Source organism: Strix uralensis, chromosome 11 (genome assembly GCF_047716275.1).
Source record: "Strix uralensis isolate ZFMK-TIS-50842 chromosome 11, bStrUra1, whole genome shotgun sequence".
Classification (NCBI taxonomy): Eukaryota; Metazoa; Chordata; class Aves; order Strigiformes; family Strigidae; genus Strix; species Strix uralensis.
This window is the reverse complement of record NC_133982.1, coordinates 22,189,661-22,205,661: the sequence shown is the minus strand read 5'-3', so window position 1 is coordinate 22,205,661 and position 16,001 is coordinate 22,189,661. Positions and strand designations below refer to the sequence as shown.

Here is a 16,001-nt window from a genome sequence, read left to right as displayed (position 1 = left end):
TTATTACAGTACATTTCCCTTCCAAAGCTATTATAGCTCAATATATGTTCCCTCTATCAACTACAGTGCTGTCTAATCAGCAGTTTCTGTGACACCACTTGCTTCATTTTTTTCTTCCAGATTTTATAGCATCACACCTCAGTACAATGTTCTGCTGCTGCTAAAACAAACACCACGGCACTTGGGTATACAAGAACACCCGCATCATCGAGTAATTAATTTGATAATAAAACCCAGCTACAACTTGTGATGGCTTTTGGTATTGGATTATCCCTTTGTTATCAGTCTTGAGATTATTTGACAATAGCTGTTGAAGTGGGGGTCGAAGAATGGAATATCTTAAGTCAGGGCAGTTTTAGCAAACAAGACTTTTCAAATTGATTAAATGTGGTTTCTGTATAATGATTTAATATCCATTTCTGCATGTTTTGGCTATCAAAGTTACATATTGGCAGGATTATTCAGGTCAAGTCATTGGAAATGTTCTAACTTGCTTTCTGAAGCCACACAGTAATTTGACAGAGGTCCACTGCTGTTCAGATTTGTGAAGGTTTCTGTATTTCTTCCGTTCTTCCTTTGCATGAAGAATGAACAAGTGGCAGCAGCACACCTTCAAGGAGAAATCACCTGTGCACACAGACAGATGTACAACCGACCCTACCAACAATGCCTGAAACATAAGAATGCAGTTTATCACACTTTTAGCAAGAACACAAGGCCACAGAATAAACTAAAAAAAAAACTGTTTTATTGTGACATTTATGACATTGAACCCTTGTTGATATGAATGACTGTGGGTACTCTTGACACGTTACATAATGTCATGGTGTAGGATGGCACTGATTGTCATCTGACTTTTGAGAATGTTTAATGGTCCCTACTGACCTCAGTGCATTTTGGCAAGTCACAGAAACTTTATCATCAGGTTTGTGTATACAGTTAACAAGTAGTTGGTCTTATAAGCACCATTACAAACCCTCACATTAAGGGTATTATTAATCTAGTTTACAAATGCTTCATTGATAAAAATAGCATGATTACAGTATACACACACTTAATTTACATGTATTGTATTATAGGCATAACTGAGATAAACTACTGAGCTAACTTTGGTTGATTGAAGTATTTAGACTGAATAATGGCAATTTTGGCTTCTAAGTTGTGTAAATATTACAGTGCATTTATAAATCTAGGTTGAAAATTTACTAGCACCAAATGGATATCATAAATGGCTGACCTAGTAAGTTGTAGTTGGAGAAGCAAAGTTTAGGAATTACAAAAATAGAGCTGTCCATCAGTTGAAAGCACATTCTTGTACCTCTGCTGAAATGATGACGCGTCTCAGCATCAGTGGCCAACTTCCAATGATAAAAGTCCCAGTTTTCAAGATTCAACATATCAAGGTAGCTCAGCTACACTTAAAAGCCTGAGAAAGTGGTTGTTTTGAGCTAGGGTATTCATCCTGTACCTTGTTTATGTAATAATATAATAGTGCTCGTTCATACAAATGTACTCATGTAAGATTGTACCTATGATATGGAGAATCTGATTGGGAGGAATATTCAGTCCTACCTATCTATCTTTGGTTGAATTATTTGGTCTTTGGTTGATGAATTAATGAAGCAATATCTGAATTTTCATTTTCAGGTTGTCTCCCAGCTCACCACTGAGGTAGTCTTTGTCATGTTTCTCTTCAAGCTGGTTAAGTTCCTTCTTTTTATAGAGTGGAATACTACTGATTTGTAATGAATAGTTTCCAGGCACTGGCTTCTTCTTTGTGAAATGAAGGTAACTTATCCCGTCCTTCTTATTGATTCTAAAGAAACCGTCTTCATTTCCGGAGTCAATTAAATATCGGTTATGGTTTGTCAGTGTTGTGAGGGCAGGAAGCAGTTCCAGGATGCGATCTTTGTTACTGAGATCCGAGATGTTGATGGAGAAGACTGCTGCTTTCTCAATATCCCAGCTGGCAAGACTGATTGGCGGCTCCAGCTCCTGCTGATCCTGCACAAGAACAAACGATGTTAGTTGGCTTTGTCAGAGAGCATTTCACATGAGCCTACATGTATGTATTTCTTACCCAGCTCATTCATTATTAATTAGATATTTTTAAAAAGGAGGGTCTGTAATATCATCTGTCAAATCCACTATTATGGGCCTAGGACTTGTCAGGATAAAACACAGTCTTTGTCCCTGTCCCTGCGTGGGTAACAGAAGCCTGAGACACGCACTGAAAGCTTCTGCGTGTGGGTCCCCCTGTCTGACAAACAAAGCCTCTCCATGCTTGGAGTCCACCACCAGTCTCCTACAAGGAGAGCAGCAAAGGCATATGCCATCTCTCTACCAGGGGAACCACAAGCTAACATGAACAACAGTCTGCAGAAGAGAGCAGGGTCTGTGGGGGAGGCACATCATTTAGGTGGGAGTTTTCTGCTTTGCAAGATTTGCTTTGTTCAGGTGTGGAGCCGGGGCGGCCCCTGGGTGCAGCGGGGTGCTGGGAAAGCAGCATCGCCCCTCACCTCTGAGTGATGGTAACTGGGCTCCCTCTGAGTCCCCTGTGCATGAGTCACGCTGCAGGGGCAGAATGGTAACATTTCAGACAGCACATCAGCTGTAACATTTTCATTTGGAAAGCAAGGGAAGTTCTATGTCACCTCTGAGACAAATCCAGCACTAATCACAGAGAGTACTGAAACACACTGAAGAAACAGTTTACAAACCCACTCTGCTCAAAATCAAACGTCCACACACTTTTGGGCAAAAGCACTCTCCTGTCTTCCTGTATCAGCAGAGTGCCACACACTGAGTGCCTAATGGAAGCAGCTAACAGGCTCCTGAACCCCCCGTATTTGTGCGTGGAAGAGCACGCACGTGAGCAGAGAGTACAGGTGACATTTAGCTCAGAGTAGTGATGGTGTGGCCACATTTTACAAGAGTGCTCAGCATCCCTTGGTTATATTTAGAATGCGACGCACACACGTTTGCACACTCAGACACGTACTTTCAGCTGAGTATCTGCACGGTCTAGAGACCTGCCATGACCTGCTGCTTCTCTGGCCAGGTCAGGGCAGATCCCTCTAACATCACTGTCACCTTAGACGGGATGAAGAAGTGAGAAGTCAAATGACTGTGGACTTGGTGACACTTCTCCTACAAGCTGTTTATAGAGTTTCCTGAATTCTGTATACAATTAATGTGAACAATAAGGTTTAAATCCAGTGACTTGTGCTGGACATTGCATTGGATGACCAGACTGGGCAATTCTGACTTTATGTTACAAGAAGTTGAAATAAGTCAATGTGGGACTCCCCAGGTAATGCAAGGAGTCTGAATTTAGCACAGGAGGGACTACAGTAACATTACACATTACAAGATCATGCTTTGTCATGACCTCTGCACTCATACTAGGAGGTGTGGTGCTGGAAGCTCCACTGAAAAACAAACAATTACAACCACCTCCATCCCATTGTGTCTCACTGTTGTGATCAATTCAGAACAAACCCCAGCAGGGGGAGTTTGGTGAAGGATTTACTTTAATGCTTTTTTGAGAAACACTAGCTAACACCCAAGGATGAGTGAAAAGGGATGTCTGTCCTTTTCATAAAGACAAAACCTGTCACACAGTAGACTACTTTTCACATAAATAAAAGTGCTGAAATCACCTATTAATATTTGGTCAATTAGGAGAAGCCAACGACAAAAGCTAGGAAGAAGTGGAGCTGTGCAAGCATTGCAATAGAATCACAGAATCATAGAATAGTTTGGGTTGGCCGGGACCTTAAAGATCATCTAGTTCCAACCCCCCTGCCATGGGCAGAGACACCTTCCACTAGACCAGGTTGCTCAAAGCCCCGTCCAACCTGGCCTTGAACCCTGCCAGGGAGGGGGCAGCCACAGCTTCTCTGGGCAGCCTGTGCCAGTGTCTCAATCAGTGTCTTAGTACAGAATTTCTTCCTAATATCTAATAGAAATCCATCTTCTTTCAGTTTAAAACTGTTACCCTTTGTCCTATTCACTATATGCCCAGTAAAAAGTCCCTCCCCATCTTTCCTGTAGTCCCCTTTAAGTACTGGAAGGCCACTATAAGGTCTCCCCAGAACCTTCTCCAGGCCAAACAACCTCAACTCTCTCAGCCTGTCCTCACAGGAGAGGTGCTGCAGCCCTCTGATCATCTCTGTGGCCTCCTCTGGACTGTAGAGCATAGATGTGTAGTATAGATGACACAATTATCCAACTCGTAGGCAAATGGAAACCTGCCTCTCTCCCCAGCAACCTTCTAGTAATGACAAATGAAGCTCTGCCTCCTGTTCTGCTGCCTGGGCCAGTGGCGAGCCCTGTGCGCAGCCTCGCTGGCAGCCTTGGCCCCAGGACAGCAACCTGGGTGACTGACTGCAAGGGTCTGGCCAAGCCCAGGAAGGACAGCAGCCCTGGACTCCCTCCAGGTGAGGTGTTTGTGTCCAGAGCTCTGCATCTGCTCTGGAGAGGGCTCCAGCCCCAGATACACCACACGGTGCTGCCTGGCAGGGTCCACATCCACCCTGACCAGCACGTCCTGCCTTTCTGGCCACAAGGTCACACAAACGTTTTATATACCACTCTCCTCTGACATCAAGACCCTGCTTTTCTGGAGAGTGGACTGCTCTCTAGACAGCTGGATGGGCATTTATTTTAGTGTTTGATGCGACATAGATATAAGGTGTGCAGGGGCTTCAGAGGATGACCTTTGCCTTATGACAGTGAACAACTTCAGAAAGCCCACACACAGACTACTTGACATCCAAAACCAGCTCTTTGTCTACTTTGTTTGGGGTGTACATTTTTCCTGTGGGATTGTCTCCTGGCACACCATCTTCTGAGACTGGTTTTCACAGGACAACTGCAAACCCTTTCGCCCAAAAAAGGTCAATTACCTCTGCTTCATTTGCAGTTTCATTAGTGCTTCTGCGCTTCCTTCCTCTCTTGGGATAGCCATTGATTTTACATTCATAGCAAGCTTCTGGAGAGAGGGAGTTGTCATCTACTTCTCCACTGAGCGAAAGTTCTTGTCCTTGACCTTTGCCTAGCCCCACTCCAGAAACACAGTGTCTGAGGAAGGAAGAAATTAAAAATTAATTTCAGTGAGATATAGATATTATCAAAAGCTGAATTTGGGAGACTACAAATACAAATAATAAAGCAATTATGTTGCACTCATTTCCTAGGGAGAATTTCTGTTGAAGTCAACAGATAAAATTCTCACTGAATCACGATGCAGCTACCTCTGATGTCAAGAACCTAGCTCCATGAGGCTTTGCCTAAGAGAGGCCTGCCAATATTTAACAGTTTTAAAAACACAGGCTTTAGTTCTGAGAAGTTGTTAGTAATTCCTGTTATCCAACCTGGAATACATTAAAAGAGACCAATTTTCAGAAACTGCTGAAAAATCTAAAAATCTTTCATAATGTATCCCAAAGTTTTTAGTCACTTGTACAATTTAAGCCACAATCTTTCTGCTTTCCATTTGACTTGCTTGGTCCTACATGATGCACAACCCTAACACTACCACTGGGACAAGTGAAAATTGGTTTTCTTGATAAAGCAGTCATTTATTTAAAAAAATTATTCATTTGGAACACAGAAGAATATGGAACATATAAGAACGTAAGAGCATACAGAATTGTTATTCTAACCAGTGGGTGAAGCCACTTGTATAATATCATTTGTCTTTGGAGCTGGCAGGGGGTGTTGTTATTATTTTTTTTTAAAGCAGACAAGTGATACACCACAAATCACAGTGAGGTATGTGAGCTCCCAAGCGGCAAGCTCAGAGAACTTGTCTAGCTGCTGGGGCGTGCAGGAGGTGAAAGCAGTAGCTTGAAAGAGATGATTGAACCTGGTAGACCTGACCAAATTTCATCAAGCATTAAAACCACACTGCTCCCTTCCCTTGGTTACCTTTCCCCTCTCTCATCTCCAAAATCAGCAGGTGCATCCAACTCTTGAGCACCTCCACAATCCTATCCCTCTTTCATTGGTGACAATCCCCCCGGTTCTGCTGCTCCACACTACAGAGAAAGGAGCGGATTATGTCCCCTTTATGTCTGTTAGTTTAAAATGAGAATCCCTTACCCTTGTCCTATTCTGAAGTAACCAGGTGGACATCCACAGACATAGCCACCTTCAGTATTTGAACAACCATAACTGCATGGGGCTTGTGCAGAACCGCATTCATTGATATCTTGGCAACCTCCACTAAACTGTTCATACTGAAATCCGGTAGGGCACATACATTTATAGCTTCCCAAAGTATTGTGGCAAGATGCTCCTCCACAAATGTGTGCACTGAGACATTCATTTTCATCTGGAAAAGAAGCAGAACATACCATGTTAACTTTTACTCTCAGGTGTAGTCTAACCTACCCCTTCAGCAAGGTTGTGCTTGACTGTTGCTAAACGTGCTGCCACATCGGATGGACAGAAACGGAGAACAGGGCTTGGCCTCACCCTTGGCTAGGGCAGCAGTCGCCAGGAGATGACTACAACCATACAACAGAGCAACATTTGGGCTACTCTACAGATGTTTCATGCCACGTCAGCTCATGCTCTGGAGAGCAGAGAAGCAGGAGGCAACTTTTTTTTTGTTCCAGAAACAACTGAGAAGAATAAAACTTTGTACAGCCAACAGTCTGGTCCAGTAATCCCATGTTCATAATGCTATTCAACATTAAAGGAAAAAGAGTAAGGAAGCAAGATCTGACACCTTGTCCAGGCACTGAAAATCCCTCCCCCTACACACTCACATTTAAATACAAGGTACAGGTAAGGTACAGGAACAAATAGTAAAGTAAAAATAAAAGCAGCTGTAGATACAAGACTGCCACATTCTGAGCCAGCCCTTTTCCAAACTTCCCAAGTGCAGCACTGTAGGAGTTTGAGGTCAGTTCAGGCTTATTTACCGTAAATGGCTAGTTTTTTAAATGGAGATGGTCTGAACTTTTTTGATGTAGCAAATTGCTTTGAAACATTCTGAATGCTATTGTTCCCCATTTTCTGTGATAAAACAACTGCATATGTGCACTGCATGTGTGTGTACATGCATAAGAAATGCCATCTGGACACTATATGGATAAAATGTAAAACACAGAGCAGCATCTCTGACCTAAGCATCTAGGTTACAGGAGAGTAAGTACTAATTCAGAGCATTATTGTCTTTTTCCAAACAATGTGGCTGTTTGTTCTTTGTTTAAAAGCAATCTCTTTTCTTCTTGCAGCCTGATTTACAGCATGGTGCACTACAGAATTGCCTGGGCAGGAGATGCAGTCACACACAGCACAAGACATGGGAGGAACCAAAGCATTCTTCAGTGATTATCTAAATATGTGTTGCAGCAACATCAAAAGTCCCTGAACACTTCATTAAGTAAGCTAAAAAAGACACAAACTGTTTGCAGAATTGGGATTGCCAAGGAATATGAAGGAATTGTCACGGAAAAACCTATTACATGTATTCTTCCCCTGTGGCATACCCAGGAGATCTAGATAAGTATCTTAAGCATATACAGTTACAGACATTACAATGTGAACATGTGGAGACCACAAGGTATTAAAACCTGGGGCTGAATTCTGTGTTACCAAAGCCTGTAGGAGTTTTGCCATTAACTTAAAGTGATGTTTCAATATTTGTCATACGTAACACAGCAATTATGTCAACATCATAAATGCACGTTTGGGACACAGAAAGTTACTGCACCATGAGGATATATGCTCACTTTGCCTCACTCCACAGCAGCAAGAGTGTGGAAACTAGTGAGGTTAGTTCCCATATTTTGCATGACTGTTGGAAGAAAAAAATGAAAAAAAAGTGAAACAAACAGCTATGGGAGCCTCAGACTCTGCATGAGCTGTGCTGTTGCTCTCCTGGGCTCTGTGCTCTGCAACATGTAGCTCTGTAGTGCTCAGCTTCAGCAGGAAGGAGAGATGCCATGGGGACAGAGGAAACCAAGCCTCCTTCCCTGCAGTTTTGAGTTTCTGCCTGGACTGCCCCATGTCCAAGAAGGTGGAAGTGCTAGCTGAGTCCTTCCCCAGTGGTGGCTCTCAGTGTAATCTTCCCTGGTGAAGTTTCTGGTGATCAGCACTTGTGGTGCCAAGGTTGAAGCCTTTCTTTCAGTGGGGGAAATACCCGTGCTTGTGCATTTTGAAACTGACATTCCTTTCATAAAATCTAAACAGTAGTCAATAGGCTCAAAAGCTGGAATAACAGGGCACACCTGGTTTGGAAATACACTTAGTTAAATGCTATCACCCAGGAAGGCTTGGAAACAGCCAAGATGTTTCCCAAAACTGAGAGCTGCACTTTTTCAGATTCCATAATGTCCTCCAGCAGCCAGACATGACAGTCCTGGGTTTTGTTTTTTTTCTACCCTCCTGCAGATTAAATTCTAATTTAACCCTAAGATCCGCTAGTTTAATTAATATTCAAAACCACCATATGGTTGCAGTCCCTCCTTGTTCTCTTGTATGTTACAGGCATAGAGTAGTGGAGCATGAGCACAAGCAAGCAAATGTCACAGCAAGGACTGTATAAAATGTCAGGAGGTTTGGTAAGCATAATTAAAAGCAGAGACCTCCCTAGAGCACCACAGTGATAACAAGCAAAGGCATTTTTATGTTTCTGAAAGCAAAGAAAGCCAAACAAAGAGTTATGAAGCCCTTTGTTCTCAAAGAGGTCATCAAACACATCTCCGGGTATCCACGCAAGACTAGCTTGTATGAAGCCCATTAAATGTGACTAAAAATGCACATAACTGTCACTAGAGGAAAAATGATTGATGCTTCTCTTGTTTGAATACGCTACATGCTACACTGCTGAAACACACACAGACTTTTCCCATGACTTCTGCAGAGGACCCAGTTCTGTCTGCTCAAGTCATACCCAGCATCAATGCTTTGCACAGGCAGTCCCATCTACGAGGGCTCGGAGACTTGGGATAGAACCAAAGTTTAGACAAAGAAGAAATCAGCATTGTAATTCACCAGTGTATTTACTTCTTAACATAAATGAAGAGCACTAGCATTTGTTATTTATAACCAGAATTGTCCTGTAAACACTTGTATAAACTGTATCCCAAAGCTGCAAGGAAGCATCTTTAGACAGATAGTAGCAGCTTTGCTCAAATATGACAAATGGTTAATTCTGTACAGAGAAGAGGCTTAAACACAGCAGCCTTCTTGTAGGTGTTGTAAGAGTGATAAAAGCACAGATCAAGTAGGATTTCAATACAATTTTAGATGCTTGGGGCCAGAAGTTTAATTTTACAGTTTAACAATCCAAACTTGTGGTTCTGCATCTGCCAGGTTCAACCCACCATCAGCTCTCAGACAGGACCTGTGTCTGGGCAGAGACTGTTGCACGGCTGAGTCAGACTGCCTTGTTCAGACCACAAAATACATGAGTAACACAAGTTCCCTCAAAGTCAATACCACTTCTAGCACCCTCAAGGATAATTTTGTGCTTGAACACTTGTCAAACCATGACAAAGGCTACTGGGTGCTTCGTATCCACTCTGCCTTTCACAGGAGCACACGTTTGTAATGAAACTCCACTGAACTTATTAAATTATAATCAGAAAAAGAAAATATGGCAAACTGCAACATTGCCCTTCACATCTTGCTGCTAACAAAGGTAACATGCATTTTAATGTATGAATTAAAAAAAGTGACTTGCCAACACATTGGTTCCATTGGTAATGCTGGAGATATCCTTGTGGGCAGCTACACCTGTATCCTCCAATTATATTTTGGCAGCCATGCTGACATCGGTGGTTTCCATCACATTCATCAACATCTAAAAAGGTGAGATACACTCTGAGTTTTGGGAGAGAAGCTCAAATTAAGCTATATTTGAAAAGTATGTTACAAATAATCATATTCATAAATTATATATAGAGAGGTATATTTCAGGATCTTCCAAAACCTGACCAGTGCTGGGAGACCACTTCGGGCCTTTCAGGTTTGGATTTCTGGCTCCACCACAAGTAACTTAGGGCTGAAAACCACTGAAAGCTCAAATTCAGCCACACTTCTCAGGGTTTTTGCATTCTGTTATGGAAGAGACAGCAGAAAGCCATTTGTATATGGGACCCCCAAGGCTTTCCTAAGGCTCCCAGCTTCCTAAGTCTCCCAGCTCCACAGCTGACAGTTCCTTGCTTTTACTCAAGCATCCAAACCGGGAATCCCAGGATATGTCTTTTCAAACCAAACCAAACTCCATCCCAGGTGAAGGCTCTAGAGGCTCTAGGGACCCAGAGGAATAAAGTCTGCAGCCTTTGAATTTTCTCCTTAGCAGGTCGCCTTGGAGATGCAAGACTTCCTGTCATTGGTGAGTGCCTCAGAAATCCATTCAACGGAAGTTCGCTGAACTTACGATGCTTAAACTAAAACATTTCAGGCTAAATTGAAGTCTCCTCCGAAAATATCTGTCCAGCTCTTTAGCAGCCTGCAATATATCTATTCATGCCCAAGGAGAGAAATATGACCTTGCTGCTTAATGTCCATATCCCACTCCCCTTCAATCTACACATGCTTACTCCACAGGTGTTGGTGCTTACTCCATAGGTCCCTCCCTGGATGACAAGTATGACTGAGAGAAGATGAAGGAAAGCAGGAGAAGGCCAAGTTAAATGCACTGTGTGTTGTACCTACCTTCACAGCTAAGCCCAGTTTGATCGAGTGAGAAGCCACGTTGACACTCACAAACAAAACTTCCTGGTGTATTCTGGCAAATGCCCTTAGCCCCACATAAATTGATTTCAGTAGCACACTCATTATTATCTGAAAGACAGCAAAGCCCGAGTGTTACTTTTTAGTCCTTGTTGTGAAGATGATCATTTAGCAACACCAACAGTGAACAGTTTGTGACAAGAGGTAAAGAAACATCGATAATGCAGCTGTCTTACTGCCCTCTCCATCTTTTATTTTGCACTACAGAAGGAGAGCTTACATTACCTTCTTTTTAATTTGAAAACACTAACAATACCTATGGGAAGGGACACACTCCTTTTCTTCACCAAGAACATGGAGTTTGAAGTTCTAGTCTTCAAACACCCCCAAATTCACACCAATACCACAGGATCATCAGATTGCCACAAGCAACATCCAACTTGCAGAGCAGAAAGAGTGTTTTGCAGCAAGTAGTACATTTCCACAGACATAATAGGTGTGTTTAAAGGACAACTGCAGAAATGTATGTTTCATGCTTATTGTTTCAAGAAACCTTGACCTCTAATGTGAGTCCTGCAATGAACTACAAGAACAGAAATGTAACCATTTTTTTTTGCTCAATGGGTAAGAAAGGGTAAGGCAAGAAATACAAATTGGTGTTTTTACTGTCTGATTCTTGCAAGTACAAAATTCAAAGACAAAGATTATGAAAACAAGGGAAGGTAGGAGGAAGGGCCTCTTTGTATCTTCTCATCTGGTGGGACTGGGATCTGAACCTGGCCTGTGTTTCCATTTGGTTTCTCAGGAAGCCAATTTCACCTCCTTGCTACTTTACTTCTGGAATGAGAGTCAGTAACAAACCCCAAATCCGTGTCTATGTTCCCATGTCACTTACCAATGCAGGCTGTATGGTGCTGAGTGAATCCAGGAGGACATTTACAAGTGAAACCCCCAATAGTGTTGACGCAAAGAAACTGGCAGTTGTGCTGCTTTGTTGCACATTCATCAAGATCTAAAAAAACCCAAGAAAACATCTTTCACTTATGTTCCCTGGGGAGGATCTGACAGTTCAGCTGGACTTAGAGAGAAGTGACTGCAAATAAATAATGTATCTAATAGAGCCTTTTGAACCTACATCTCACTTTCCACGCTGGCTTCCAGTTCCTCTCATATGAAGCCCCTCATGTAATGAATGGGACTTTGGAGCTACACTAGTGTCCATGCTAATGCTGGATTACATACATCACTCTCATCTGTCTGAAAAATGCTGTCACATAATAAATGTCTGCTCTTATGGCAGTCAATAAATGTGAAGTCACCATCTTCATGAGAAGCAGTGGCAGACTGCAAAATGGTATTGCACTGAAGCATGCTATTACTTCAAAAGAAATATTTAAATCTAATGACAAAGTACACTGTCATTTCCAATGCCAAGTTTAAAATTGCTGCTCTAAATTGTGTGGTTTCAGTCAGATCTGTGCTACCAAGATACGTAAATAAATGAAATTATAATGAACATTCCAAAATCTCTCCTGCACTGCTGTTCCTTATTCAGCATGTTACAGATGTGGTAGGTTAAAACTCTGTTGATGCAGGACAATGCACTGCAAACCATGCTCCTCTTTGCATCCATTAAGACACCTTTTTCACTGAAAAATATGGCTTAAACCAACATTGCTTACCAAAACAAGACCAAACGTATCTACTATTGGTTATGAACTCTTTGAAGATCAGCTGCCATCGGCCTACAAAAATTCCACTGGATCTACTGTTCATCCAGAATATCAGAGAACTAACTGAAACACCAGCTCTATCCTGTTCAGGCCACTTCCACTGTCTTCAGTGGAAATACTCATATGAATCAAGGGGACAGATTTATGTCATTTAAATGTCCTTGTATTTGTCTATGAAACACAGAGTTTCTGCAGTAAATTATTTTCTTGATTTTTACCTTTGCAGCTTCTCCCATCTTCTTGCAGGATGTACCCTTTCGGACATGAACATTGGAAGCTCCCCTCTGTGTTTTTGCAGATGAAATTGCAAGGTTTTGGGGACTCGTTACATTCATTCAGATCTAGAAGAAGCAAAACCAGATACCTCAGCGCTGATAACTAAGATTTGTGATAATGTTTTTCAAAATGCTCAGGAAATAGATATCAAAGCATCCTAATGAATGACATTTTCTTTTCTCATTTTTCAAAATCTTTGTATTTCCTTCTGCAAGTCACCACTTAGTAATAAACTTTATATACATACACCATAATGAAAAACCTACCTATGCAAAGAGTGCCAGTTATATCTGTAGTATAGCCAAGGTTGCAATGACAACGATAAGATCCCCTCTCATTGATGCATTCTCCATTACGGCAGACGTCATGAATAACCTTGCATTCATCAATATCTGTAATTAAATGAGGGTTAGTTTACAATAGAACAAGAACTGATTTTATACAACTTCAATAGATTCATGTGACCTGACGTGAAAAAAACCCACACCCTACATAAAATAGAAAAATTACATAAAATAATGAAATATTGCACAGATTAAGGAGAAATATTAAGTGGAAAAATATGGAATGCAGCATTAATCTAACTTTCAAATGCAATGAACAAGCCTTAAGTGGAAGCGAAAAACTGGAGCTGAACATATATTACCCTCCATAAATCAAACATCACTTTTCTTACATGTACACAAACAGCTCTTAATCTGTACCTACAACACATTCAAATGCATGTCAATCAGCCAGCATGCAAAATAAATCTCTCTCACGCTGGCATGGATGCCTTGTCATCAGGGCTATGCACCCTCCCAAAGGACTGTACTCTCTCAACATGAAAACTCTCAGAAATTTCGACTGATATGCAGAATATTTAGGACCTCACAGCGTTCAAATACATAAAAAGAGAGTTTATAATTTCACTTAATTTGGCATTGTGTAAGAGGGCCTTTAATAGAAAAGCCAGTACCTGCTCCATTAGACATGTATCCCCGGCCATGCGGGCAAAGCTTCTTGAAGGCCACGGTGCCTGGGAAGGGGCAGACCTCGCAGTTTTGCCCCCAGCCTCGGCCACCATCACAGCAGCATTCAGACTTGGTGACAGAGTTCCTGTTGCTTGATCCGATTTGACACATACTTTGTAAGACTTCAGTGAAGCAGTAGCCCTCCCTGTTGTCTGGAAGACAAATTATGCATCACAGAGAATCCTAATGGTGACGACCTCCAGAGGGTCATGAGATATTGGGAATTTAGTCAGAAATATAAAAGAAAGGGCATACTTCACCCTGGAACTGTGGAACTGAGAATGAAAGACTACCAGTAGTAAGAAAGAGAGCAGGACGTCTAAGGGAAACAAATAAGACAGGAAATTTAGCAAAAGGTGGAAGACAAGTTACATTATGCTTATAAAAATACACGTTTCTGTTTGAACCCAGAGAAGGAGGACTGGCTGAAAATCAGGACCAAAGAAAAGGCAGAGCAATTCCCAGCTGACTGAAACTACCAGTCTGCTTTCACAGCAAGTCAACCCAACCGAGGGACTGAAGCAGGCGTATGGTGAGCATGGTGTACTGGGTCTGGAAGAATGAACTTGCAGGAGGGCACTTACAAAGGCCCCTTCCCGAAGGCATACAAATTCAAGAGCACATTTACTCACTATACATTTCTGAGTTTAATTTCAACTACAATTTCTGCTATCAAAGTGATAGTTCATTAGGGCGTTAATGTGCAGCTTACCTAGGCACTCGTTCTGGGCATCACTGACCGTGAATCCCTCATTGCATTCACATCTGTAACTTCCCACTGTGTTTACACAACGGCCATTCTCACAGATCCCAGGTTTGGTCTGACATTCATTCTCATCTGTTTTTAAAATTATATGACAAAAATTAAGTCCATTACTGGATTAATGCAGGTTAGAGAAGTTTGTATGGAGTTCTTAAGCTGTGTATTCTGCCTGGTCAAAAAATTGCATAATTTTTTTTTTTAAATAAAAAGTCTCTTTTATTCAATTTTCAGAGAAAAGATGACCATCTAGCTCACAATATTATATATTTTGTTACTACATTTTCTCTGCAATATATTCCTCACTAGTTTTCAAAATTTTTCATAGTTACACCTGCACTTCTGAAGGCCATTCGAAGTTTAAGAACAATTCAGATCTACTCTCATTCACACTAACAGAGATAAACAAGTTTACAGCAATGGGCCCAATTCTCCACTTTCTTCACTCAGAGCAACTCAGCATCAGCAGTACAAACTGATTGTGAAGACAGCCACATCTAGAGTTTCTACTTACTGCCCACCTGTGTGCACGCCTGAACAGCAAAGCAAAATGTGTATAGCACTGGTAGATCCATTGCACAGGTAGTTGTGTAATTCTTCCCCTGAGTACCTTAATGCTTTGTTAAATCCAAAATTTTCAGCTCTGCTGAGAAACTGTATGTTTCAAGAGCTTCGACACTTCAGTGTCACTTACCTATACAGCCTTCCCCATCTGGTCTGCGCTGATAACCTGGTCCACAGATACACATATAGGTGCCAATTAGGTTTTTGCACTCCATCTGTTTTGAGTCGCAGTCATGAATTCCTTCTTCACACTCATTCTGATCTAAAACACAAGGTTTAGACTTCATTATATAGAGAGAGAGACGATCCTGGAAATTCACAATAGTAAATTCTGACTTTGGAATTTCAATTGTAATCAAACTCTACACATACTTTTATTGTGCTAAACTAACCATAAGATATACTAGCCTAGAGCAAATTGATTTTTCCCAAATGCCCATTTTCAGGGCAAGACAAAACCGTATCATCTGATATGACCTCACTTTATGCAGATGTCTAGGTTTACGGGCAGGACAGGGCTAATACAATCAACTGCGTAATGCAAACCATAGCATTTCATCCCAAATTCTTTCTGACTCAGTTACTTCCTGGGATTAAAACTCTGGCCCAATAGTGCACTGAGTCAGAGCCCTACCCCTGCAGGAACTTGAAATCATTATCTCGTAACTGTGAGAGTCTGGTAGGAGCTTTACCTCTGCACATTCTCCGGTCCTCTCGCAGAACATACCCCCCGGGGCACTTGCATTCGTAGGATCCATAAGTGTTCACGCAACGGAAAGCACAGAGCAGAGGGTTCTGAATGCACTCGTTGACATCTGGATTTGGAGCAACAAAGACCATGGGGAAAGTGAAACATGCTTTTGTGAAACTGAGCAGACTTGAGTGCACAGGTTTTAGGTACGGGCAATACGACAGATCCCAGTTTACTGAAGGCTAAATTTTAATAGTTGGGGACCC

General features: G+C 41.8%; 1 protein-coding gene across 1 annotated transcript in view; it reads right to left on the bottom strand.

Annotated features, from left to right (window-relative positions):
* Positions 1-725: 725 nt before the first annotated feature.
* The window catches only part of FBN1 (fibrillin 1), a 160,569-nt gene continuing 145,293 nt past the window's right edge, over positions 726-16,001 (bottom strand). The window contains exons 55-66 of the mRNA XM_074880361.1: positions 15,737-15,859; positions 15,175-15,306; positions 14,433-14,558; positions 13,666-13,872; positions 12,974-13,099; positions 12,650-12,772; positions 11,594-11,710; positions 10,681-10,809; positions 9,704-9,823; positions 6,109-6,340; positions 4,911-5,085; positions 726-2,004 (exon numbers count right to left, since the gene is read on the bottom strand). Of these exons, the coding sequence (XP_074736462.1) occupies positions 1,615-2,004; positions 4,911-5,085; positions 6,109-6,340; positions 9,704-9,823; positions 10,681-10,809; positions 11,594-11,710; positions 12,650-12,772; positions 12,974-13,099; positions 13,666-13,872; positions 14,433-14,558; positions 15,175-15,306; positions 15,737-15,859 (2,000 nt within the window). The 3' untranslated portion in view covers positions 726-1,614. The remainder of the gene's footprint in view (positions 2,005-4,910; positions 5,086-6,108; positions 6,341-9,703; positions 9,824-10,680; positions 10,810-11,593; positions 11,711-12,649; positions 12,773-12,973; positions 13,100-13,665; positions 13,873-14,432; positions 14,559-15,174; positions 15,307-15,736; positions 15,860-16,001) is intronic.